We start from the raw sequence: 26,567 nt of genomic DNA on the forward strand, positions 1-26,567 counted from the left end.
CCATAACTCCAAACACACACACCTTTAAATACAATGTACATGTGAGTTTACTTTCTTCAAATTATTTCTCTCGAATTCAGTGTTTGATTGGATTTTTTTAATATTGTGAGAACTACATTTCCCAGAATACAGCGCGGGACAGTGACCATTTCGTACCTGTAATTGTTTCGCGTGTTTTGCCCACAAGAGGGCGGTGTCGACCTCAGTGTCAGCAAGCACAACCTGAGTCCCGTTGCAACCTCCGTCCGGAGAAATGAAACGTTTAAACCTACAGTCTGCGGTCTAAACTCAAGAAAAAGGTCCCCACTGTGTATGAAAGTCCAGTTCTTTATAATTCACTCATATTTATCAAGACGTTGTTTTTTTATGAAGTGTTATAATACCACACTAATAGACGTTGACCGGTTACTGGGCGGAGCCGGAGAATAAATGGAGCACTCCCTTCTTGTGCCCCGTCCCAATATGTTCAAAACGGTTTTTTGCTTCGGTTTTTCTTCCTCATTGTTACGATGCTTTTATCTTACGTCAACGAGCTTAATTTAAAAGAGATAATTATGAGTTGTTTGCGCCGGTTTTCCTGTATTTTATAAACGCCCTGCTGAAAAGGCACTAATGTAGGTTTTCTGATACCGAATCGGAACGAGACAGGAAGTCGGCAGGAAGAAGAAACCGGTGGCGGGAAAAGGCGCTGATCTACACGGCGAGTTAAACTTCCAACAAGTAAACATTGAGTCTGCTGAAGTTGTTAGCGGCGGGGCACCTTTTTATTTTGTCATAATATAATAAGAAGATACCACTGATAGTAAGTGACGTCCCTCACACTCAGTGCCGTGGCTCGTTGTGGGCTGCCGGGTGTTGTTAGTAAGCAAATTAAGCAGGTCCGGTCCATAGAGGACGTGATGGAGGCAGTCAGCTGGAGGAGAACCTGAAGTTAAAGGAACAGTGCAGCAGCGTTTGTGGTGAAAGTCTCTGTAGTAAAGCCACATATCCATTAAACTTGATAATTAACTTTTACGAGTAAACGTAGTAATTAGTAACTACTCGTAACTTGGAGGCAGTTGTTTTGTTCTCCGTGGTCTGGAGGAGTTTAGTCAAAGTAAGCTTTTTGTATAGAGGTAGTATATCATCTGGTTCATGGAGAATAACAAAGCCTGCTTTCAAAACTGAAGGGTGACGTTAAAAACGTTCATTTTCCAGGCAGAGGAGGAGACAACGACGAAAGATTGACCCATAATTCTGCCACAAAGGACACAATATTTCAGCCTCTGCTGTTTGAATTGTGATTGTGCTTTATTTTAATCTGTTCTTCGGAGTCCCTGAACACTACGCAAGTGCAATACTGAATCGCTGCAGGGTCCTGGTGTCAAATGTAAATACGTACTGCTGAATGTGATGCAATGAGCGCTAACTTCCTGTGTGTATGGGTCAGGAGTGATGTGATCCTTGGCTCTCACTGAGGTCATGTATTTTTAATAACTCTGGTCCCCTCTCCTTCACCAGGCTGGAGCAGGCCAGGCATGAGTGGCGCACACCTGGACGAATGGCAGAGGAGGTCCTTTGACATTTCATCTGGCAACTGCACACCTGAACAGACGGCCGATGCCTACCGGGCCCACATCCTCTCCATTCAGTATGCATGGGCAAACTCCCAGCTCTCTCAGGCCGGCATGGCCAGCCTGCTCAGGACCTACTCGGAGCGCTACGCCGCAGTGCTGGACTCGGACGACCCCCGCACCGGCCTGAACAACTATGCGGAGAGCGCGCTCCATCTGGCCCGCAGTCAGAGGAACCACAGCGACAAATGGGAGTCGTCCCTCACCATGGAGAGTGTGCTGGAGCTGCCCAGCGTGCAGAAGATGATTCAGGCGAGAACAGCGGGGGGGGGTTTCCGAGTGGCACCAGCAGATGTTAACGTACCTGTGGGACATGAGAGCAGAGGCAGCTCCCTCTCTGCTCCCTTTACCGGCGTCAGGTCAGAGGCTGCATTGTTTAAAGCTGGAGGACCACCGCAGCCGAAATCAGAGGTCAACAACACTGCCAGTAATCCTGCAAATATTCCTGACGAGAGGCCGCGAGGCTCTGATGGGGTCTCGGGGAATCCAAATTTATTCTCCCGACTTCCGGCCCGGCCACAGTCTGTGTTCAGTCATCCTTTAGTTCCACAGGTAAACCCGGGCCCTGCAGGGGCCACACAGAACCATCAGTCCTCTTTCTTTCCCACTTCCAATCAGTGCAAGCGGAAGAATTTCTACAGTCCAGACGGAGGTGACGGAGGCAGGGGGCACCACGGAGGTCAAGGTGCCGCTGACCCGCGAGCCGGGAGCAACTTCAAAACGGCTCGAGAGCAGTTCATCGTGGACCAGCAGAAAAAACAATCCCATCAGCCCCAGAGAGGGCCGACACCTGGCATGGCCGCCACTGTGAAGAAGTCTCTGGGTGCTAACAGGCCTCGAGGTGCTTTTTCTAAATTTGTGTCACCCATCCCGCGACAGGAAGAGGAAGAAAGTGGTAATTCCAATCAGGAGCCTCAAATCCTGGACGAGCGGCTGAAAAACTTTGAGCCGAAGATCGTCGAGCTGATCATGAGCGAGATCATGGACCACGGGCCTCCTGTTGCCTGGGACGACATCGCAGGCCTGGAGTTCGCCAAGACCACCATAAAGGAGATTGTGGTTTGGCCCATGCTGCGACCCGACATCTTTATAGGCCTCCGTGGTCCCCCCAAAGGCATCCTGCTGTTTGGACCCCCGGGCACTGGGAAAACTCTGATAGGAAAATGTATTGCTTGTCAATCAGGTGCCACCTTCTTCAGCATCAGCGCTTCATCACTCACATCCAAGTGGGTGGGCGAAGGAGAGAAAATGGTGCGAGCCCTGTTTGCCATCGCCCGCTGCCACCAGCCTGCTGTCATTTTCATTGATGAAATCGACTCCCTGCTGTCGCAGAGGACAGACGGGGAGCACGACTCATCACGCAGGATCAAGACAGAGTTCCTGGTTCAGCTGGACGGGGCTGCCACGGCAGATGAGGACCGCATCCTGGTGGTGGGAGCCACCAACCGGCCCCAGGAGATCGACGAGGCCGCCCGCCGACGCCTGGCAAAACGCTTGTACATCCCGCTGCCCGAGGCGGCCGCCCGACGGCAGATAGTGACGAACCTCATGGCCCGGGAGAAGAACCAGCTGAGAGAGCAGGAGCTGGAGAGCGTGGTGACGGCCACGGGGGGCTTCTCCGGGGCCGACATGACTCAGCTGTGTCGAGAGGCAGCGCTGGGGCCCATACGCAGCATCCAGCTCAGTGACATCGCCACAATCACTGCAGATCAGGTGCGACCAATCCTCTACGGCGACTTCCAGGAGGCCCTGAGGACTGTACGACCCAGTGTGTCAGCGAAGGACCTGGAGCTGTATGAAGAGTGGAATAAGACCTTCGGATGTGGACGTTAAACTTGGCTCATTCGTCATCTTCTGCTGTTCAAGAAAATACTTCTAAAGATCTTAAACATGCTCTTTATTCCACACAAAGCACATCGAGTGGGTGGACAAACTAACAGAAGCACTATCGTCTCTAAATGCAGAGATATGTGTTAGATTTCATTACACCGAGCCGGTGTTTCTATTAATTTGCCCACCTGGTGTGTGTCCAACAGTTTGTTTTAAATGACACAGTTAATCTACACGATCAGATGGATATTTTGTGACCCATTAACATCCCTCCTTCTGTTCAGCCCGATGGAGCTTAGAGAGGTGTGTGTGTGTGTGTGTGTGTGACGCAGCCGTACACTCATGCTGAGACCGTTTGTTCTCACCACAGTCTGCATCCGAATGACTTTCAGGCGTTTGTAATGGCCACGTTGTTTTTTTGTTCACACTGATTCTCCTGTTGCTTTGTGATTTGGTGGAAACATAACTGTGTTCCAGACGGAAGCGGAGAACTTTCTAGCAATTTGCATCCTTTTTTTTTTTTGCAACACTTCAAGGATGAACATTCAGTATGTTTATCATTCTTTTCCAGAGTTATTCTCACCTGTTTCATGTCCAGCAGGTAAAGACTTAACCTTTTGTCATTAGTTGAGTTTGTTTCAGTTGATTGCATGGCCTGAATTGTATTTATAATAAAACTCTCATATCTGCAAAAGTTTGTTTATGTGTCATAATTGAAATACAAGCAGTAAGTGGATGGATGGATGGGTACAGAGAGAGATACTTAAATCGATACTTAGATAAATTGATAGAGGCCTTATTCATCCATTTATCCAGTAGACCATATATATATAAAAATACAGTTAAAAGACATAAATAAATTAACAATTAAAATAAACAACCAACAAAAGTCATGGTAATATTTCAATAACAGGGCTGAGAACAGAAGGATTACTAAAAATCAATCCATCAATAAACAAATAGATGAAAAAGTAAACAGAGTTCCTTAAAGTCCTGGAAGTCATGACTGAGCTGATGCACAGTCCAACCGAATGAGGAGACGGAGATCAGAGACAGGAGAGGAGCGGGACAAGCAGCTGTCCAGGTCATGAGTCCCTGGCTGAGGTGTTGTAAAGCCGGATGTTTGTAGGTAAAAAAAAAGGTCTAAACCTCCCCAGTGTTTCGTGACATTTCTGCTCCTGATCCTCCTTCCCATCTGCTCCACAGAGGGCAGTGTGATCACTTCAACCTCATGGGGGGAAACTCAGGTAGCTCACATAAATTGAGCGGCAAATAGAGACAATAAAACCAAAATTACTTAGAGTTAAGGAATCATATCAATACATCAATTTACAAAAAGTGGCAGTTAAAAAGTACCACATAGTCCTCGAAGGATTATTGAGCGGGTGAGGCCGCTTGTCATGGAGTCTCATCGTCCTGAAATGTTCCTGATGTTGGTTTGTGCTTATTATATCCGCGGAAGTTGGGCAACACAGAGAAAGTATCCTGGGTCTCGTGTTAAAAAAAAGAAGTCTTTGCCTCCCTTCCTGTTGGTGATTAAGACTCAACAGGAAAATCTGTTACTGCAATACATCCCCTTCATCACACAATAAGCATGTGCACCGTTGTTTCAGCGATGATCTTTATACATAGACTTCAGGGTTAAGATTTGATGGAGACTATTTGTCCAGTTATTTTTTACTGCTGTCAGTGTCAGTGGATCTGAGACACACACACACACGCGAACACGTGCGCACACACACGCGCGCACACACACACACACACACACACACACACACACACACACACACACACACACACACGCGCGCACACGCACGCACACGCACACACTGAAGAGTCCTTTACCAAGAGGTAGTTTGGTCATCAGATTTTTAACATGGTGTTTTTCAAGCTGAACGCCTCACTGCTCACACATCCTCTACCACTGACCGAGACGATTATAGGTTGTGCACACATGAAATGAAATTCTCATATAAATTTAATGAACAAATCTTAGAAAATCTGGAAGACCATGAAAAAAGACTTTCATTTATTTTTCATCTTTTTGTCAAGTCCCTGATAAATATTTCAGACTGGTGTGGTTGGCCACTGTGTTGAAACTTTGTTGAATTAGCCAGCAGTGAAAGTAGTCACACAAGCTCCCCCGCGGGCCGCTCCGAACACGGGGACTCCTCACAGCTGGACCGGGACAGATGCACAGAATTCCTCTGGTGCTGATGGGATCTATAGAGCCCAGTGAGTATGAACTGAAGACGCTGCCATATGGTGTGAGCTTGTAGCTCAATTTGTCTGCGGCTGTGCAGCCGTGCTCACATCTGGGGCGTTGAGTGGTCACAAACACACACATCATACTGTAAGGTCATTCCTGCCTATTCTCAAAGCTTCTTATTCATATCTTGAATGCTGACATTTTGAATTAATTTAAAACGGTATAACCTGAACCTCTTGTGAGGATTTATTAGAAGTGCTGTAAGCTGTCTGTTTGGTAATGTTATCAGATTGTTCAGGTATGTTCAGGCATACATGAAGTGCTGATGTAAGAACATTTACTGAAGTAAAAGTATCTCCAAATAAAAGTCCAAATTAGTATTTAAAGTTCAGGTCTTTCATATTTAAATGAACAGCTGTGGGACACACATCAATGTACTGGAGGATGCCGCCAGCGTCACGTTTTGCCTCACCTAAGCGTGAAAAGAGGATTAAAGAAGGGAGGTCAGCGACAGAGTACAAAGGTGATAAGGCCTGAGTATGGTTGCCTCTTAGCAAATTCAAGGTTGGTGGTGGCTAAATATAGAACAATCTCAGGACTTTCACTCTGGAGAGCCGTGTTTGAATCCGTGAAATCGTTGTTGATTTCTTTTAAGTAATGTAACCAAATTACTTACACAATGTAATGTTTGCCCAAACCTAAGGCAACTTTCATTTTACGCCCAGGAGAGGAAAAATGTGACTTGGGTCAAGGACACATGCGTCCCAGACCACCTCCGAATGTGGCCTGAGCAGATCGGATCTCACGGCGTCCTGAGTTTGTGCACACCTGTCGTTCTGCTGGCCACTTTTGAACTGACCTCGTCAGAAATCAATACTCAGCTTAAAAAAATGCATAAAAATGCCAAAACTTTTCACTTATTTTCTGAGAGGATGGGGCCTTCATGTGTGGGGATGTATGTCAAGTTCTTTAGTGTGCTCGCAAAAAACAAACGGGATCAACAGTGTGACTGAAACATGAACCTCAGTCCAGATCTTGGTCCAGACTTTCAGGAGTGAAAATGCTCTCAACACAATCAACTGGTGGACTGACTGGCATACGACAAGAAAACGAGAAATGAGTCTTTTGTAGAAATGTTAACTCGCAGACATCTGAAATGTGACGGGGTCCAATCGCATACTGCTTTATTGTAAGCTGTCACGAGCCAGACCGGTTGGATAGCACTTCTTTGATATTGTGATCGAAAATATTTAATGTAACATCTTAATCTGAGAAGGAACTGTAAAATAAAAGTGGTGGAGATGAAGTGTGGTAGAAGTTTAATTAGTCTACTTTCCATCACTTGGTCTAAGATCATAGACCTTCATTAATTCAAGTGTATCTAGTTTTCCAGTCACTCTTCTAATAAGAAATATTTTTAAAATGATCAGTTTACGTTCCTGAATAGACTTCCACTTGAAGAAAAACAAACAGAGGCAATAAAGAAACAGGACCAGATTAACCAAGTCTCCTGTGAGTTAATTCCTGTGAGTCCCATTAATGGGACACAGTCCTGTGAAGTGTGCTAATATTGAGCACTACCGTCTTGTTGGATGCCGTTAACCCCACAACTGGAATCGGGTAAATCTGCCTCTTGAAGGAGTATTTCAGTCAGCAGGGCTGAAAGGGGAAGTGAGATTTGGGATTCAGACAGGGCCAGATTTGGTTGGCCAAATTATCCCTCTCATGCAAATGCCCTTCCTCCCTTGTTGGGTCCCAGTCAAGTGTGTGTGTGTGTGTGTGTGTGTGTGTGTGTGTGTGTGTGTGTGTGTGTGTGTGTGTGTGGGTGTGGGGGGGGCTCAGCGCTGGCCACAGCTGCTTCCCGTTTCTGCTAAATCACACAGCAGCCATCTGGACGCGGCTGCCTCCGCGACAACGCCACCGAGCTCCTCTGCCCGGTCCGACCGAGCCTCTCCAGACAGCCTGGCCCTCAGAGCCCCGGCCCCGGCCTTCTGCTCCAGTGGCTGATCCTCTCCGTCCCAGCTCGCTGCTGCTGCCTCTGAGGCCCATCCGGACTCTTCAGGTTCTTGGACGCGGCATATGTCCATGCATGCTTTTGTATGTGTGTGTGTGTGTGTGTGTGTGTGTGTGTGTGTGTGTGTGTGTGTGTGTGTGTGTGTGTGTGTGTGTGTGTGTGAAGGGTCTCCACACTCATGCACAGCATTTTTTGTGTGTCCTGCTTGGCTACCAGCTCTTTAACACAAGGATCCCAGTGTGGTCTGTATGTTGGCCTCCTGGTAGTTTATTAGATAATAAGGAAAAAAAACCATTTTATTTCCACAAACCACTGAAGAAGAAATGAATATTTGAATAAAATGTGCCTTTTTTTTTTTTTTTTTTTCACTTTGCAACCACATATCGGTTCTTAATTGTACGGTGTGTGGAGATGTGTGTGTTCGCCCTCGTCTCACTCTTAATTGTCTTATAGTGTGCTCAGTGTTTGTTTGCACATATGCCAGTCATTCCCTCTTTCTCGGCTTTTCTTTGACAGGTAGAGCTGAGCATCTTGAATGACACGTAAACTTAATTATTTCAGCAAGTCTGAGAAAGTAAAGAAGGTAAAAATGGTGGAAACTTTCTGTTAAATCCAAGAATCACTTTCTTAAGTGTGACCCTAATTTACTACAGACTTCAAACACTTTACTGTAGACATTTCCATATTCTTTGACAGGGGGTTAATGTAGTTCACTAAATTAAACTCTTGCCATATAAACATACATATAAATATAGAGATAATTCCAAGTAGCTGCCTCCATTCGTTAAACAATATCCTTTTCTTCAATCAGTGTTTTTTCTTTGTCCATCATTTGAAAGACAAAACACTTCCCCACTCTGTGTGCATATATAAAATATCCTTTATTGATATTTTGCAAGCATAAAGCTCCCTTCCAGTGAGGTCAACTTTCATTTCATGAGTCAAACAATTCTTAGCCTTCAGGTATAAAACAAAAAGTCCAGGATAACATTTTCTTCTGATAACACGAAAAACTAGCTTCCAGCAGCAGTCATGGATCACCTCATACACATTTAGTACAGTTGAACAGAAAAAGATCCAGCTTTCACTACTCTATGAGACAAACATCGATCACTGTAATAAATACAAAAACAGACAGGCGTGGAAATGTTCTTATAAATAATAATGTGGGTTTTTACAAACAGAAGAGCAGGTTCAGGCCTCAGACAGAACGGTGGATTTCTCTACACAGATTGAGAAGTTTTTACTGATTGTATTTAATGTTACGATGGCGTCGCCTGCGGAGGGAATCTTTTTTTCTGTTATTCAGAACAGATGTTGGTACAAGGATGGATGTAAATCTTATTTTAAATCTAGAAAACAAAGTTTCTAACTGTTTTTCACAAAAGAAAGAACACATTTTTACATTTCATATTTATGGCAACTGTAAATACAGGCTTCATTAGGAGGGAAACAACTGTATTGTTTTTAATATTTTGTTTCCTTTAAAAAAATTAAAAAAAAAAGGTTTTCTTTTTGAGCAAGAACGAATGAAAAAAAAAAAAAAAAAAGTTTAATAGTTGTATACATTTATCTGTGGTCAACAAACATGCATGCCTGGTATAAAAACACAACACACAGACATCAACGGTGTATTTTACATTTTGTATTTCTATGCGTTTATTGCAGGTGCATGTCTGTTGGGGGGGCTCAGTAGCGATGCTCCCCTCGTGTAATATGAGAGGAGAACTCGTATCGATCTTGACTCCGGTGACCGCAGAGGTTGCACTCGAAGGGGTCTCTGAAGCCGTGGCAGCCCATGTGGATGGTGTACATGACGTGGTCCAGGAAGAGGACGCGGCAGTGTTCGCAGCGGTGGGCCTTCACCTGCTCCCCGTCTGCCGTCACCACTTTGAAGCCCTCGGAGGCCATCTCCATGCTGGCCCGGATGGCTTCGTACTGCCTCTGCTGCTCCTCCTTCACCAGCGGCAGCACGCCGTTCCTCACCCCGGAGGTGATGTGGTTGGTCAGGTAGATGAGACCCGTGGCCGCTCCGCCCGGACGGTCCCCGTTGTTGCTCTCGGTGTCCGTGGAGTCCTGGCCGCTTTGGCTGGGCGAGCCGTCCTTCTCGCTGGACACCGACTTGGAGTTGGAGAGCAGCAGCAGGTTCTCCGCCGCACTGTCTTTGGCCGACAAGCCCGTCCCCACGTGGCCCTCTGTCGGCGGCTTGTGGAGGGAGTACATGGAGCCGAGAGCCACGTCGGAGGAGGAGGCCGGAGACGTCTGGACCAGGGGCCGCAGCGACTCGGCCCCCAGGTAGCTGATGGCGCTGTTGATGGCCTGGTCGATGACGTGGGGCTGAATCAGCTCGCCTGCTCCGCCGTCGTAAGAGAGGTCGGACAGACGTTTGTCTCCTGAGGGAGACAGAAGAGCCGAGTGAGGGTCGCAGTTTACTGACACACTTTCACCTGCATCCTGTCATCACACTGAGCCTCTCTAGCTGATTTAAAATAACTCGCCGTTGTTGTTGATCTTTATCATTATAATTTCCTTTGCCTCTTAACACTTTATTTTTCTCCCTATTTTAATATGAAGATTTAATGTTAAATGAATGCACAGAAAAATAATAGTAAATATTAAAACAGTTTTTTCTGATAACAATTAAATTCAAGTCCCTGATCCGGCTGTACTGCATGCACTGTGCAGAGCCAGCGTGGCAAAGCTGAAAACAAACCTAACCAGCATAAATCACATTGCAGCTTCAGGTATGCAGCTCTCGTAGGTGCAGCATGTTACATGTATTTCTTTCAGCAAAAAGTAGCGACATTGTATTCACACAAAAGGAAGCAGATTGGAGCCCTTACCAACAAACTTCTGTGGCATAGTGCTCTTACGTTTGGCTACATTATTAGCTAGTCTGTCTAGCACCAAGGCTCTGTCAGATCCCGTCTGGCTTAAGTCTTCCCTCTGCTCATTCTGGTTGCTTTCTTCCTTTACTACTGGAAAGCAAGACAGAGAAGTAGATTTCAGAGTCAAAGTAATTCAGAGTTTGTCTCATTTAAAGTGATGACACATGCCTGATGGGGTTTTCTGACACGTGTGAAGCACTTGGTCTATAAATACAGAGTTTGTTCATGCTCACAGATGACGGCAGATGATGTGTCTCTAAGTTTTAATGCAGAGCTTTAAAGATGACAATACATATAAAATATCAATTTATGACTGCATAGTACATATGGATAAAAAAACAGAATTTCATACTAACAACGTGATCAGCTCTGCAGATGTTTTGGATACCTAAAGAAATGACAGTAACTTGACCTTTTTTTTGTTGGTGCACTTAGCAACACAGTCAGCAATCTACGCTGCTGTTGTGTGCTCACAGTCCCGCGCTCGATGTGAAGTAGGTCGTTGGATTTGTGTGAAAGTTAAGTGCGCGTCTCGAGAGGCACCAACCTGTGTAGATGCTGTTCTGCAGCCCCATGCACTGGAGGTAGTTGTGACACCGCTCCTTGTGCTCCTCGAGAGAGCTGCGCTGCTTGTAGCTCCGCCCACAGTAAGCGCACTTGTGGGGCTTTCCAACTGCAAGACAAATGTCATGACAGGAGTGTAAACAGAGCCGTGCAATATTTGATGTCAGGGCGGATATCAAAGTGACACATGACATGTTTAAATTCATTTAAAAAAAAAAAAAAAAAAACAACAACAACTATATAGCCTTTAGTTAATCTGCTGTTTTACATGTCAGGTTTCTACTTCCTGGATAACCACAGGAGGGGATGGATGTTACATTCACACTTTAACTGGAATAAGTAGAAGAGGAGAGACTCGGTAGAAAGCGTGAACAGAGATCAGAGGAAGAGCACCACCTATAGAAACGTCACTGACAAAAGGACCTGACTGTAGTACTGCCCACTCTTTGATTGACATGTGATCACTACACATTCTCACCAATACATTTTTTACAACTTTTCTGTAACTTTTCAGAATATTTGACTCAATTTGTATGAACCCTGTCTATGGGAGGTCCTTCTCTGTGTTTTGGGATGGCAGGAGTCTGTTGTAGACACTGCTGAGGTCATGTCCTCAATTTGGGAGATAATTGTGGCTGAGTTTACATTCCAGATTTTTTAAAAAGTGTATCATGGTGGGTAATTTCTCTCCCACTTACAAAATAGAATAAAAACAAAACAAGGGATTGAATATTTCCTCAGCAGAAACTTATATGTGACCTTACAGAGAAGAATCAACGGTTGTGGTGTAAATTTGAAATATAAATGAACCATGGAATAAATGAAATATGAAAAACGTACATATGAATAATAAAAATACTAATGATGTCTGGTCAGAATTGTTTGAGGAGCTTTCTGGTTACAACACTGGGCCTGAACAATTACCACAGCTTACTCCTCTGAGCTGTAGAGTTACACGGGTGTCCAACATGAAACATGTTCTTTAAAGGAGACATGATTGATAAAAATCTGTTTTAATAAGTGAAACTTTTCAAACCATTATTGAACAAAGGAACCAGTGAGCTGAGGATCACAGTCAGGAGGGAAGTCAGAGGAATTGAGTGACAGGCTGTTAGTTTAAATCTTTTCATGGGATTTGTTGACAATAACAAGTATATTCATGTGACATAATAAGAATCATATTAATAACATAAATAGTGCTCCTGTCCTAAATATCATTTGCATAGTCCACCCCTGTTTGTAAGCCTCTGGTACTTTCCAAGCAGCTTTACTTTTGATTGAATTCACCTCTACTGCGTGCACACCAGGATGTGGAGGCAAAAAGTAGTTCAGACAAATGATCTTTTATCCAGATTGTGATGCTTTAATTATCATCACACTATTTTTGTGTGAATGCAGCTCAATGTGCACCTTAATGCAAGTTTAAAAATGATATGCATTTCACTGTTCAGAGCAAGTGCACTGTTTACACCCAAATTTCATTAACACATACTTCTGCAAAGCGTTTGCAAAAAACAAAAAGTGACACCATATCAACACCCTGTCAACTTCCCCTTATATAACTCTGAGGTCTCGCTGCGCGCGCTGCAGTTGTCGTGCCTTTTGTGAAAGCTTCCAACCGCGTTCCTCGAACTAATATGGGTGTTCGCTGTGTACTGACCCGAGTGGGTGCGTAGATGGCCGCTGAGGGCGTCCCTCCTGCGACAGGCGTAGCTGCACAGGTGACACTTGAAGGGCTTCTCCCCCGAATGCAGCTTGATGTGACGCAGCAGGTTGCCCTTCTGGGTGAAAGAGGCGCCGCACTGGCTGCACTGGAACGGACGTTCTCCTGAGGACGAGAGCAGACACACAAGACACACACGTTACTGCAAAGGTGCAGAAAAAACACACAGGACAGCAAACTGTAAACAGAATATTTGTATGTTTCAATGGCACCCGGTTTTATATGTTTATCAGTTTATAATTTTGTTGTTTCTTCTTGATTAGACTGATCTGACTCTGTTTGATGCCTCCACTGACAACAATAAAAGCACACCGTCTTGTTCTCTGCGGATGAGCGAGCGGGCTGCAGCGGGAATGCGGGGTCACTGCACTACAAGCACGCCGAGCGCCAGAACAAGCTGGATGATGGAGCGTCTCCGGGGCGGAGAGCGATCCAGCAGCCGGTGGGAGGGTTTCACAGCAGAGTGACACTCCATCTCTCCATGCTCCCCCTGCCCCACCGACTTCTGCCGCTCTGATCGAACAAGAGCCTTTCAGACTCAGCCTGCCAGTTCCGTAATGCACCATTGCCTAGGTCAATTTGATCTGAAAATCTCATTTTTTCCTCTTCTTCGTCTCTAAAATAAGAGCGGCACATCACAATGCAAATTCAGCCTCATTTGAATAAAGCGAAGGAAACACTTTGTGTTGAGAGCCAGTCTTCCTGATCAGCGCTTCTGGAATAAACCAATATCCAGTCTCTCCGAGTGTTGTGGCATTCTGTGAGAACGTTTTAATGTGGCTTTTTTTTTCAAAGGCCCCCCCCATAAAATAAGAGTCACCAGTGAAGCAGCAAAAATATATAAAAAAGGAAATTCATTAAAAATGCATTTCAGGAGCAAAGACTCACCACAGAATATTTTCTATTTAAATAGGAGGCACTTCATTATATCTTTTATTGTACTTTCTTTTGCATTTACATTAGTCTAGTGTTCCTTTCTTCCATTTTGAGTTTCATTAGTTTCTAAAGCTTGACAGTTAAGTGCCTTTTTCACAAATGTTCCCCACCACTGGTTTGGCTCCATTACAATAGAATATCAATTTTGAATTTTGAAAAACTTTTAATAGTCAGATAATTGTAGCTTCATGAAGATCCCATTTAATTGCAACAGATATCCTGTTTCTCAACTGAGGCATGTTTTTTGTTTTTTTTGTTTTTGGACCAAGTTTGTCTTTGCTACTTTATCGCACAATAACTTGATCAGCTTGTCATGTGGTAATTCAGAGACCTTTAGATGAACATTAATGAATGCTAATGGTATATTTAAAGTCTATTTCACGCACGAAAGGAGGGTCTGCGCGCATACAGCCAAATGCAGGCGTGCTATTAACTACAGCTACAAGAGAGTATAAGGGAGACTGCAAGTTTATTTCTAAGAATCTATCACTAATGTTTGAGTGTATTCAAAGAGGACACAAAGCTACTAGATACTGCTTGTGTTAGTGTAAAAAACAGTCGGGGACAACAATTTATTTTCGGGCTTTTCAAGTCTAAAGAAATACATCAAACAGACACCTTTCTCTCGTCCATCCTCTCATACGAACAGTGAACATGGGTGCAAAGGAAGGGCAAGAAGTGATGCAGGCGGCTTACCGGTGTGGCTTCGCTTGTGCACCATCAACACATTGGGGCCAATGCAAACTATCCCGCAGATATCGCACTTGAGCTTCCCGTTGGGCAGCCGGATACCACCGGCCGAGGAGAAGGCCTTGGCTTCGGGGCTCGGCTGTGAGCCGTTCACCTTGGCCCCCGAGGAATCGATCACGCGCAAGTCTTCCGCGCACTCCTCCTCCTCCTCCACGCCATTCATGTCACAGGCCAGCCCACTCTCCTCATCACTGCGAGCCTCAACTTTAATGTTACAGGCTGGAAAAGAGGGCAAGGAGGGGTGGGGGGGCCACGGTTTAGAATATACGAGCATGCTTCTGTCATGATGTTAAATACTAAAGATGATGGGCAGTTTATCAGAGTAATATTGATACTGTGACATGAGAACAGTTGTTCTAGTATTGTGCTGAAGCCTCACTGTCCTCTCAGTGAATTAATATCTCATAAATAAATCTTTTTAGACATATAATTTCTAAAAGTTATTTTGTAATTCTGTCTATTATTTAGTATTGCTGCTAATTTTATGCACACTTTACCTGACCAAGTTCTGTTGTTTCAGTGATTAAATCGAATTTCGGTAATTACATTTTTCTCTCTTATTGTTCAGCCTTTTTACTCATTTATCTTCATTTGTCCCATATTTATTTGTACTTTTGTTTTGTCTCACTTGCAGATTCCTATTTTTTTAACCTGCAGAAGAGATGTTACGTACCCAAATCAGTTACACGCTCATATAAAGACTATGACGATGCACACAAACTGTGATTTGCAGCTGAGAAAAATGACTTATTTTGTCAGTATGATAAAATGTGTCCTTAATTAATTCAGTGTGGTTCATTTCTTAACTCTTCTGTTGGGATAGACACTGTATGTAATAACACTGAAACAGCATTATACAATGGGAAGGATGACAATGGCTTTGTAATGACAAATCTCCTTTAGTGCACATTGTGACATCTTCATGTGAAGCGGGACGCTGCATCAAAACTTCAAAAACGTTAGCCTCCTATTTTATTTTTCTTAATTCAGCCTTAAAAAACTCAACAAACAGCAGCTGCACATTTAAAAGTTATGCTCGACTATTTGTTTTGGTTAAAGCGGCGTTGAATACTTTAAACGGATATACAGGTGGATAGCATGTGATGAGATGTAGAAACACACCGATCATCACAATCACGCTTTGGTGAAGCGAATGACAGCAACATAAACAGGAAGCAGAGACACAGGAAGCAGTGTGAAACTAGGGACGAGCGCGGTATCTGTCAGAGCGGCAGAGTGCGATGAACACAGACGAACACAAACACTCACTCACACGCGGCCTTTTCACTGTCAGCTTCATTTCCAGGCGGCTTAATTACGTTTTTGACATTTTTACCTTTTTTTTTTTTTTTTTAAATACAGAAAGAAAATACTGCATGAGTGATGAATGTTAACTAACGTTTATGAAACAGAAAAATGTCTCGAATGTTATTTTGATGTTCCCAAAGTGGTCAGAAAAGAAAAGTGTCCCATGCCATGAACTGCCAGCTCCTTTCTTTTCCCACCAGAGATCTTTAGAAATATTTAAGAGAACTGACCGATCATGCATGTCCCACAGCTACCAGCCTGTGGTTTGCATGTCACCGTGGCAGCCTGATTTCCACACGCCTCTACCTCTGTTTGTACAACAGAAGAGGAAGAAGTGGAAATCATGAAATATAGGAATCTATGGAAAAGGGGAAGCTTTAGAAACCGGGCCTGTCTAACTGAAATACCAAGAATTATGGAGAAGTGACAGAAAGGGAAGCTGGGAAAGGAATTGTAAAACAGCCTGTAACTGAAACAGGTCTGTTTTCACCGAGAGTCACGGAGGGAGAAGAACTCCCCTGTTGTATGTTTGCCATAGACGGCGGGAAGAAGAGAGACAACTGGGTAGTTGTAGATGTGTAGACGTGGATGATCGCTTTTCCGATCAAAGTCACACCAGCCAATCGTTCATCTCCACACAATTTTAAAAATGTTCTTTTTCATGACAAACAATCTGCTCATCTGTTCGACTGTTGAATTTTTTTGGACAAGCTGAGATGAGATAAGAGAGACACCAGCTGTGCATACGAAGGAAAAAAAATGCTTCTCTATTTAAAATAAAACCTCTAGGTGTAATACTGATGATGAGTTATGTTACAGAACTGTGTGTTAAATTGACAAACATACCACACATGCATCCAAAATGTCTTGAGAGTGCCACGACGGTAACAATGAATGTTAAATATATGTTGAAACGTTTCCCTGACGAGGTTTTCTAGTTTTAAAGGCATCGAGAGATACAGCAGCTCTCAACAATGTTTATTTTAACCATTAATCTATTTAAGCAAAAATATTTTAAATGTTTTCCCTAAAGTTTAACTATTAATTTGGACGATTTATTCATTACTTTTAATTCAATATTTCAACCATTTGTCATTACTTTTGCTTTTTCACTTCCTATTTATACTTTTAACTATTTCACGTTTTTTCTGTCATTTTTTAGTTAACTACTGTAACTGTTATCCTTTTAATTGGCCTTTTAACTATTTATCTGTCACACAGCAAACATTATTTAATGGATGATTTCGTCATCCATTAATTTAGCTAACAATTTGAACCATTCATTTGTTTTCGGCTAACGTAATCTATTTCAACCTTTTATCCACAATTTTCAACTCATCATTATAACCTTAATCAGTTTTTTTTTTTTATCTAGTTACTTTTACATAACTAATCTATCTTGAAATTAGTTTTCTAAAATTCATCAATAAATGTGAACCATTTAACTAATCTAAACATTAACCATTTTACATTTATTATAGCGATCTATCAGTTTGTGTTGCTTTATCTATTGTAACCATTAATCTGCTATTTATTTTACCAATGTATGGTTACTATAAGATGACAATATCAGCTGTTGTCCAGTAAAGGTAACTCTTTAAACTTCTCTGCTGGCTCACTGTTTGTGCACACTTTCACATTCAGGTTCAGGTAAGTCAATATGACATTTTCTCTTATTCAAGCTGCAGTTTTAGTTCTTTTTTTTTTTTTAAATTGGCTACTTTAGCTTTTTTTAAAATCTTTGCATATTCCCTCGTGCCAAAGGAAAAATAACTGAAGACATGTTGACACCTTTTGTAACATTTTGAGAAGCTGAGTCCAGTTGTGAACGTATCCTACTCACTCATTTCATATTTTAAATGTAAAAGAGACTTACAAGCTGCACAGTAACCACAGTCAGGCTCCATGTTGCATGTGTTGAAAAACATGTACAACGTTCTCACTACAACCACCAAGGTTTTTTTTTTTCAGATATCAGCACTTAAATGATGATGTAACTGTGTGCAGGAGGCATCAAGTTAGTTTCATTTGTTGAGCTTGCTCTAATTTAATGTTTTAGCCACAAAACTTCTGACCACCACAATTTTGTGGCAAAATAACTTTTTCCTTTTAATATTAATGTACTTGATATTTTTATGTAAATTAATACATGTTTTAATTGAACTTTTCTGTAGATTTCTCTGCAAATGTAAATATAGAACTGATCCAGGAATAAACACTAAAACAGGACTATACTGTCAGGAAACTAAAAGTTTAGAACAAAGCAATACATCAAATCTTTATGTTGGTTTCTTGTCATTTAACATTAACAAGACTTTCAGGTTATCGGCTAAACTGAAGGGAACCATGAACGCTGCGCTGCCACCCACTTCTCATGGATTTGGGGAAGTTGTGACTAAATCGGGAGTAGGAAGAAGGCTTTTACTTTATATCATGATTGTCATTATCACACATCCTGATTTGCTGGTTTTGGGAAGCAGGTGTCAGATCATGTAGTAGACAAACAAAGCAGGTCTCAATAAAAAGATTATAACCTGATGTGTGGAAGTAATCTCCCCGTTACAGAACAAAGGGATAACACATGCTGTGGCAGAGAATGGAGAAATGACAAACACTGGGAGAAGCGACCAACTAATAAGAGGCTCGAAAAGACGCAAATTAAGTAGTTATAGTAACGGAGATTAATAGTTAATAGGAAGCAGCATAGCAAACGTGTGAGTTGTGCAGCGGGGAAACGCAGGGAGCCTGCTGGAGGTTCCTGTTACTGACTTGTGCTGCTCTCACTGCCTGAAAATAACCCTGAGTGCAAGGTAGTGGAACCACATGTGTTAAACCGCGCCAGCAACACACTCAACACAACTTGCAGGAACACCAAAAAAAGCCTGCTTTTCCCCTCACGCAGTTTTTTTTTCATTTCTTTTCTGTAACTCGCCTCCATGTTTTCAGGAACTAGACAGCTCAGTCTCAACTGTCTGAAATAGCAGCGGCTCCGTCTCAATCACGGAAAGTGAAAGAGAAATCATATCTCCGGGATGTTGTGAGGGGTAATTTTACATCCTTGTGACTTTAACAGAATATATCTCCTCTTCACACAGCAATATTGTTTTTGGGGGGGTGTTAAATCACTCGACATTGAGACCGAAAATTGTGGATGACACTTTGACATATAAACCTCTCCTCTGCTCAGAGTCCTCTCAGAGTAGCATTGTGAATGTGCACCAACAGTGATGATCCCAGGCTGTGAGGACTTATTTGCAACAGGAAACAACGTGGGTTTTGAGGTTTTGAGCTTTCGATACTTTAAGGCCCCGTGTCCCACATTTAGTCCCCCTGTTTTTTTTATTTTTTCAAGAAAGAGAACTGAGTAACACATGATCCTGGGTGATAATTATAACTCGTTCAGGCTTTTATCACAGAGGCAGCCATGCATAGATGTACCAGATACTTGCACTTCTCTTCTTTTTCTCTGTCCCTATATAGACACACACACACACACACACACACACACACACACACACACACACACACACACACACACACACACACACACACACACACACACACACACACACACACACACACACACACACACACACACACGTGAGGGGAATGAACAGAAACTCACATATACTACATATAGTCATACATGCAGGCTGCAAGCTGAGCCCTCTTTACGCTCTTTACAAGCTTCCAGTGAAAGTCAGTCCACTTTATCATTTCCTCAGCTCAAACATGGCTCTACACATGTTTCCTAACTGGTTTTAATTGTTTAGATGCCGTCGCAGCTCTACAGCAGTAACATCGAAGTGAGCACCTTTGTGTGTGTGTGTGTGTGTGTGTGTGTGTGTGTGTGTGTGTGTGTGTGTGTGTGTGTGTGTGTGTGTGTGTGTGTGTGTGTGTGTGTGTGTGTGTGTGTGTGTGTGTGTGTGTGTGTGTGTGTGCAGGTGTGTGACCTATGCGGTGTCGTGATGCGCTGATCTCTCTGAGCTTGGCCTTGTTCCTGAACTCTTTATCTCTCCAGGAGTGTTGAAACTGTCTGATGGCAAGTTCTTCTTAGGAAACTCTTACACATCCTATTTCAGTTTCCTCTCACATCTTATTTTTGACTGTGTGCTGCTAATCTTTTCCGTTATCTGGATAGGTGGAAAAACACTGATAGGATGGCTAAATTAGAGACATAAAGCTTTTCTTTTTTTTTCACTATGAAATACAAAAAAATTCTATAATTGCACCTCTTTTGAATCATTAACTGAAAATTTTCCTTAAATTTAACTGATACTTTATATCTGTACTTCCTATTTGTTTGACTTTTGTGACGTGTAATGATGTCCTAAGTTAAATCTATAAATGAAGGTCTCTCCTGGATTCATTTCGTCTTAGAGCATCTCGGAAACTGTGATGGTCCCTAATATTTTGAAAAGTGGGTACGATGTGCTTCAAAGTGATACCAATCTATGCCTCCATCATTTAACTGATTACGTCCGATTCATCTTGCTGTCATGTGAAGCCAGTGAGCCTTTCCTGTTCTCAATAACCACCAATGTTCGGAGACATGAGATAAATACGCGCCGCCGCTGTGAGTCCCTCCAGCTGTGAGTCCCTCCAGCTCACTTCATCCTTATTTTCACCATAATATTCCCTGGCTTGCTGTTTGCAAACTCAAATCAAGGCCACATTAGCTATTCCTTAAGATTCGGCTTATTAATGACATGCCATGGATCAAAGGGATTTTCTTTTTTTTCTTTTTTTACCTTTCCTGCCAATGACCTAAATGTGTCTCTTCACAGCTTTAAATTAATTTTTCCAAGGGATTTGAAACGGCAAATATCTCCCACTGGATGTGCATGGGACTAAGTTATAAAAAAACATGCTTTATGCTTTTTTAATATATATGTTAGGTTTTTGATCCGGACATGACTTTCATTTAACCGTTTTACACTGATTTGGATGCTTTGGGAATGAAGGCTCTGTAGTAGTTTGGATTCCTTTTGATTGCTGCTTCATGGGATAGACTCGACCTGATGTAGCTACCACACGCTCAAATTAACACAATTTACACAAGCATCAGTGATGATCTGACTGGATGTGGGTGTGTTTGGTGGGTAGTTGCCTCATACCTTTGTCCCCTCTGTTGTTCTGCTGGTGGGCGGAGCTGGCTGACAGGTCCTCAGGGACCGCCATGGGCTCCTCTGCCTCCTCGGACACTTCGTTGGCGGGGGGGCTGTCCCTGCCTGGGGAGACACACACCAGCAAACAGCCGTCACTCACCACGCAACCCCTCGCCACGATTCATTCAGGAGGAGCAGAATTACCTCCGCCTTGTGTAAGAGGCTGCGTGTTGGCCTATTGTATCTACTTTGTGCTCTCTACGGCTCAATCATGCAGTATGTGAGCTTTTACCTGGCATCTGGGCCATTTCCTGGGCCTCCTCCGTCTCCATGCGGTGCAGGTACTCTAATGGGAGAGAGATGGAGATGTAGATGTGTATAAGTTTAATCAAGTGTAGGCTGAGGAAACAACATTATAAAAAGCGCAAGTGGAGTAAAGGGTGTACTTCTCGGCGTGACTCCGTCACCTCAGTGAGATCACTGTTGTCACAGCCGCAGACACACCACTGTCCCCCACATTACATTACAAAGCATTACAGACATTTTCATTACAAGTCTGACAGGGAGACTGAGCTTGGAGAGTGGCTTGGCTCCGGCTGATGGGGCCCGCGGGTTGCTGGGAATGGGCTTTCAGACCACATTTGTTATTTATTGTTAATTTCCTGCCACGTAATCATCCAAAAATGCAAACTGACTGCCGCAAAATTAAGCAGAAAATTAACTGGCCCCAGGTCACCGAGGATGCGGGTGTTTGCCGTACCCAGCTGATCGGCGCTCGTGTTCTCTCTAATTTACTGAGCATGCATCGCTGAGCCCGCGGCCTGAGCGCAGACACATGCAAGCCACAATCAGAAACAAAGAGAGGGAGTGAAAGAGAGAGAAGAAGAGAGGGAGGCAGCGAGATATGGTGGCAGAGAAGTAGATAGCAATGAGAGGGCAAGAAGTCAGAGGAGCAAAAGCAGCAGGAAGGTGCAGAGAAAGAAAAGAGGCAGAAAAGCAGGCCGAAGGACAGAGAACTTCTCCTTATTTATTAATTTTTTTTCAGCAAGACGAGGCAGTCGAGTCCAGAAGCGATCCTCCGGCCAGGGCTGACTATCTGAGGAGTCACCAATGCTCGTGGCCCCATTAATAATGGATGGCCCTCAAGCCTGCAGCAGATGGGCCCGACAGCCTCAGCCCCAGCTCCGCCACTTCAAGAAGCCCTCAGTGGGGCCGCTGCCCAGTCCAAGCAGCCACACAGGGAGAAGTGAAGCTCCCGAAAATAGCGAAACGAGCCCAAGGGAGAAGGGGAACCTAGGCCTTCCTGTTTTACTGACAGATGGCTCCACACATTTGGAACAAATAGTGGGAAGCGACCGGGCCGCTATGTCGCAACGCACAGCGTTCTGCGGAGTGAAGTCAGGGAACTCGGCGGCCTGCAGACGCCCAGGATGCAAGTGTAAGGGGGGGGGGGGGGGAAGAAGGGGGGGCAAAGGTCACTTGTGCAGATGATTTGTTCAGCACAACACAGGGGTGTTGCGTGTTACTGTGCCGAGCTGCGACTCTGCAGCGCCGTTCTTCAGCATCTGGAGTTTGGAGGTCGGGGGCAGAGGGAGGTATATTCTCATGTGCCCTTTTTTTCTGGGCAGATGGTGCAAAGGGAAACACGGATGTGTTGGCGGGGGGGCTTTGACAGAAATACACAAAAAGAAAAGAAAAGAGAGTTCCTACATTCAGCCACAACCCACTTGCAGAGGCATGTGGAAAGTAAAGTGCGTGGAGAACATTCAGGAAGTGGCTGTTCTGTTCAAGCACAAAGTGATACTAGTTTCATGCTGCTTGTATTTTCTACGTGTTACTGACACTTCTGTCCTATTTTAAACACTTTTTGTATATAGTTTTATTTGTACCTCAACTTTTAATTTCTGTGCCTCATGTATTATGTGATAAATCGTGTTTTGAAAATATGTTTTTTGATAAAAACCAGGTGCTCATTGTAAATTTAATCGCGTCAAACTGAAATGAACTGTGTGTGTGTGTGCGTTGGCGTGTGTGAGTATACGAGCTAGGGGCAGGTGGAATCTTTGAGATGGAATTCGTAGAGGACTTTTGACACAGCGCGCGGGGCGGCTGGAACAGTTTTGGTCGCGACACGTCATGTGAGGAGAGGCAGGAAGAGGCTTGTGGGTTGACAGAATTCTCGGTCGTCCTCATGTGTCTGTGTTTGTGTGTGTGTTTGGGAGGATGGTGGTGGGGTCGGGGGGAGGGGGGGGCGCTGGGGGGGATAGAGGCGTCTGCTCATAGCGAGGTGCACAGCTACACCAGGGAGCAGGGTGGGGATTAGAAACAACGCAACCGTTAACAGATACTGAGGACCACGCCAGCAAAGTGTGGATACTCAGGAGAAAGCTTAAACGCTGCTGCATGTGTGTGTGTAGATAAAATTGACATAATGCTTATTTAAAATAAACTGGAAATACTAGAATACATGGATCAACACTCACGTATAGAAATAAAGGACGTAATAAAAGACATCTTTTGAAAGTTTAAGTTAAAGTTATCTTACTTTAACACTTCTGCTACCTTTAATGGAACAATTAAACATTAAAAATCAATAATAACATTTTGTATTTAGCATTTGTATTTTTATATATGTTCCTATGAGTAATGAGATGTTTGGTAGCAATTAAACATTTAAACCCTTTAAATAGCAGTGTTATATCATAAATAGAATAATTTATTGCACACTAAACCTGACATCACTGATGCATGAAAAAAAAAGGACCTTAATTCTAATCCTTTCTAGTCGCACACTAAAAGTTTCCTCTTCAGGCAAACTTAGTGACGATTAATGAAAATATCTGGATTAATAATTGTGACTCCCGTGGGTTTTATGAGAAGTAATGAAGCTGTGGGCGCCCTCTTATCGACCATTAGGGAGAGGAAATTGTCCTACACTGCCGAGCGATGTGGTGCATGCTCACTTTTGTTCATATAGAGATTGTCATCGGCGATTCATGAAATGTATGGGTGGAAGTGGGCACACACTGTTTGCAGATGTGTTTCTGGGAGTCTATATGGAGGGGGTCGAGGGGGAGAGTAAAAGGTGCTCTGGAGAGAAGTTTCCTTCATTTGCATTTGACACACTTCACTACTCTGCTATTCACACAGTACAATCATTTTAATAACTGTCTGTCTTCCTCTGCCCCCACCCCTCCCTTCCCCCTCCTTTACTTCTGTTTCGACTGACAAGAAAGATGTCTATCTGCAGACTGACTTTCAGCACTTCTCTTTCCAACTCAGCAATGAAAAAGTCCTATTTGTGCAGGTACTGGGGTTCATTTACGCATTATAACATCTGAAATCAAACTCTTTTTTTTCACTTTTTGGCAGGTGTTAGTTTGCGTTTATTATGTTATGTCTGATATTAGTGAAATTACATTATTAGTAAAGGTAATAAAGTTATTTTCAATGTTTCAAACTTATAGAAGAACAGCACTTTGTTTGAAAATATAGTTAAAAGCATTTATACTTATTAAAAATATACAGATGATATCAAATGCAGGTGCTGTCAAACAGTTGAAGATTTGAACAAATAAATGACAAACTCACTGACATTACATCACACTTTAAAGATAGTTACAGTTATGATTGAGTTAAAATTATTGTTAATTTGAGCAAATGCAAACAAGGCGTAAAATATTATGTAATTAGTTTGCCACTAGGAATTTAAGGTTTTATGTTAAAAAAAACAAAAAACAATTTATTTCTTCAACAGTTTGACAGTATTTTTTTTTTTTTTTTTTTTTTTTTTTTTTTTGGTCTGGGCGTTGATGAACAACTTTCAGTGTGAGCAGTGTAAAAAGTTTCATCAGTCCAGCCTACATCTGAATTTCTCCGTCTCTTCACACAGACGTGTAACAACTAAGTGAGACTGTGAACAGGTGAACACAAACTTTAACGGTATGGAAAATTATCAGATTGGTCGATTATTCATTTAGCTGAAAACAGGCTATTTAGATACAACTATTCGGTGCGCAGTTATTTCCTGTTGAAGCAGCGCTCAAATATTTTTACATACGGTTTCATTTTTTTCACTGTAAACAAATTTGTGTCTTCATCAAAAAGTAAAAATGTTTTCATGAAAATGTGTTGTTAAATATTTTATTAAACTCTGGAGTGTGCGGCATTATCTGAAGTTTACACACACAAGTGCGCACATCCGTTGCAACAGGTGCTATAACGGGACAGGAAAAACAGTGAAACGGGTTAAAATGACGCACGCGTAATATAGGAAGTCTTTGAAATTAATTTCACATTTTCATTGAAATCAAAGTGATTGGGATATCATTTATCCATATTTTCCCAAAAGAAAAAGACACATGGAAAATGGGGAACATTTCCACAACTTCCCTTAAATTACCGACCGGAAGAAGTAAGACGGTAAAATTACTCTATTTCGCCGTAATTAATTTTTGAATATACCCTTGTTAGTTGATCCGTTAAATGCCCTGCCAGCAGATTACGCGCACCAAACGGGATTTTGATGCTGCGGCGCACCTGCACCGAAACTACAAGGAGTCTTTTCCAGTCAGGCGCAAATGTTTCCTAAAAATCTTGCGCGCATACGAGCTCGGTTTAGAGGTCTTGACCTAGCCTTAGAGATGAGTGTGGAGCTGAAAAGCGCGGTGGAAGTCACTTTACCTGCTATTCCTTGAGTTTGCAGTATGAAGTTCTTCCAACTCTCCCCGGCTCCATGTGCAGAAGGTCGCAGCGCCGCGGCGGCCCCATGGAGCTGCGCCCTGAGTCCCTCCCCTCTCCACTGCACTTCCTCGTTCCAGCCCAACATGACTAGGTCTCTGAGCTCGGCTGAGGCATTTTGCTTGCTTTTATCCACAGTCTGCAGCGGGGAGTCGAGCCACCGAAAACCTTGGCACTTGCTTTGTGCCGTGCCAATAAAAGCTGACACCCAGTAGACCATTACTGGCAGCCATGCATGAGATGGGATGAGGCGAGCGAGGAGAGTGGACCATTCATTGTTTATTTATTTCATTCACACCGAGGAAGCTGACTGGGGGTTGGGGGTTTGGGGGTGTGTGTGTGTGGGGGGGACTCCTCACTTGCATATTGGACAGCTCCCCTTCTGTCACCTGTTCTGGCACGCTGAAGTAGTCCATGAAATTAACACAAGTGTTTTCGTTCCCATGTAATGAGGTTTTTTTTTCTCTTTAATGTTTCATCCATTTGACTTCACTCTTTTCTCTTTGGTCCCTTCGCTGTCGAAGCCTCCTGTCCTGCCTCATCACAGTGCACTGGTGGTGTCCTCAGCAAATAGTTTATTTTTCCTCTAGATCTGACTCTTTATTACTTTTTGTTTTAAGATGCACATACACAGAGAGCATCCCCAGAGTTATGAGTTCAGTCCTGAAGAAGATCGTCAGGCAGAGAGCCATTAAATAACTGACGTGGGTTTTTTTTCCTCTGGTTTTGTGCACAGGAGTTTACACACAAATACTGTGCCACTGGCCTCAAACCCTTTAGAGATATGATAGTTTAAGAAGCTGCCATAACTGCAACTTTTAAATGAGATATTTAGGACGCAAAGCCAATCATCTAAATTCAACACTGCTCAGAAGTGACTTGAA

The 26,567-nt window shown here is 43.3% G+C and overlaps 2 protein-coding genes across 7 annotated transcripts; one reads left to right on the forward strand and one right to left on the reverse strand.

Annotated features, from left to right (window-relative positions):
• Window positions 1-658: 658 nt before the first annotated feature.
• On the forward strand, window positions 659-4,126 carry fignl1 (fidgetin-like 1). 2 transcript variants are annotated; one of them, XM_069689779.1, is made up of 2 exons: window positions 659-720; window positions 1,501-4,126. In XM_069689779.1, exon 2 carries the CDS (start codon window positions 1,518-1,520, stop codon window positions 3,444-3,446), a length of 1,929 nt encoding a protein of 642 aa, XP_069545880.1. In that variant the 5' UTR covers window positions 659-720; window positions 1,501-1,517; the 3' UTR covers window positions 3,447-4,126. The 2 variants fall into 2 exon arrangements, with proteins under 2 accessions (XP_069545880.1, XP_069545879.1); XM_069689778.1 differs by lacking the exon at window positions 659-720 and adding an exon at window positions 722-802.
• A 4,398-nt stretch (window positions 4,127-8,524) lies between these two features.
• Window positions 8,525-25,758, reverse strand: ikzf1 (IKAROS family zinc finger 1 (Ikaros)). Of its 5 annotated transcripts, none has more exons than XM_069689890.1 (8): window positions 25,627-25,758; window positions 21,236-21,289; window positions 20,953-21,066; window positions 14,474-14,746; window positions 12,779-12,946; window positions 11,102-11,227; window positions 10,510-10,641; window positions 8,525-10,059 (listed from the first exon to the last, which is right to left on the reverse strand). In XM_069689890.1, exons 2-8 carry the CDS (start codon window positions 21,273-21,275, stop codon window positions 9,356-9,358), a joined length of 1,557 nt encoding a protein of 518 aa, XP_069545991.1. In that variant the 5' UTR covers window positions 21,276-21,289; window positions 25,627-25,758; the 3' UTR covers window positions 8,525-9,355. The 5 variants fall into 5 exon arrangements, with proteins under 5 accessions (XP_069545991.1, XP_069545990.1, XP_069545992.1 ...); XM_069689889.1 differs by having other exon boundaries at window positions 10,510-10,644; XM_069689891.1 differs by lacking the exon at window positions 10,510-10,641.
• Window positions 25,759-26,567: the final 809 nt, after the last annotated feature.

The sequence above is a fragment of the Brachyistius frenatus genome, unplaced genomic scaffold, assembly GCF_029030835.1.
Source record: "Brachyistius frenatus isolate BFR_SWC_R1_liver_20210118 unplaced genomic scaffold, ASM2903083v1 Contig_8, whole genome shotgun sequence".
NCBI classification, from domain to species: Eukaryota; Metazoa; Chordata; class Actinopteri; family Embiotocidae; genus Brachyistius; species Brachyistius frenatus.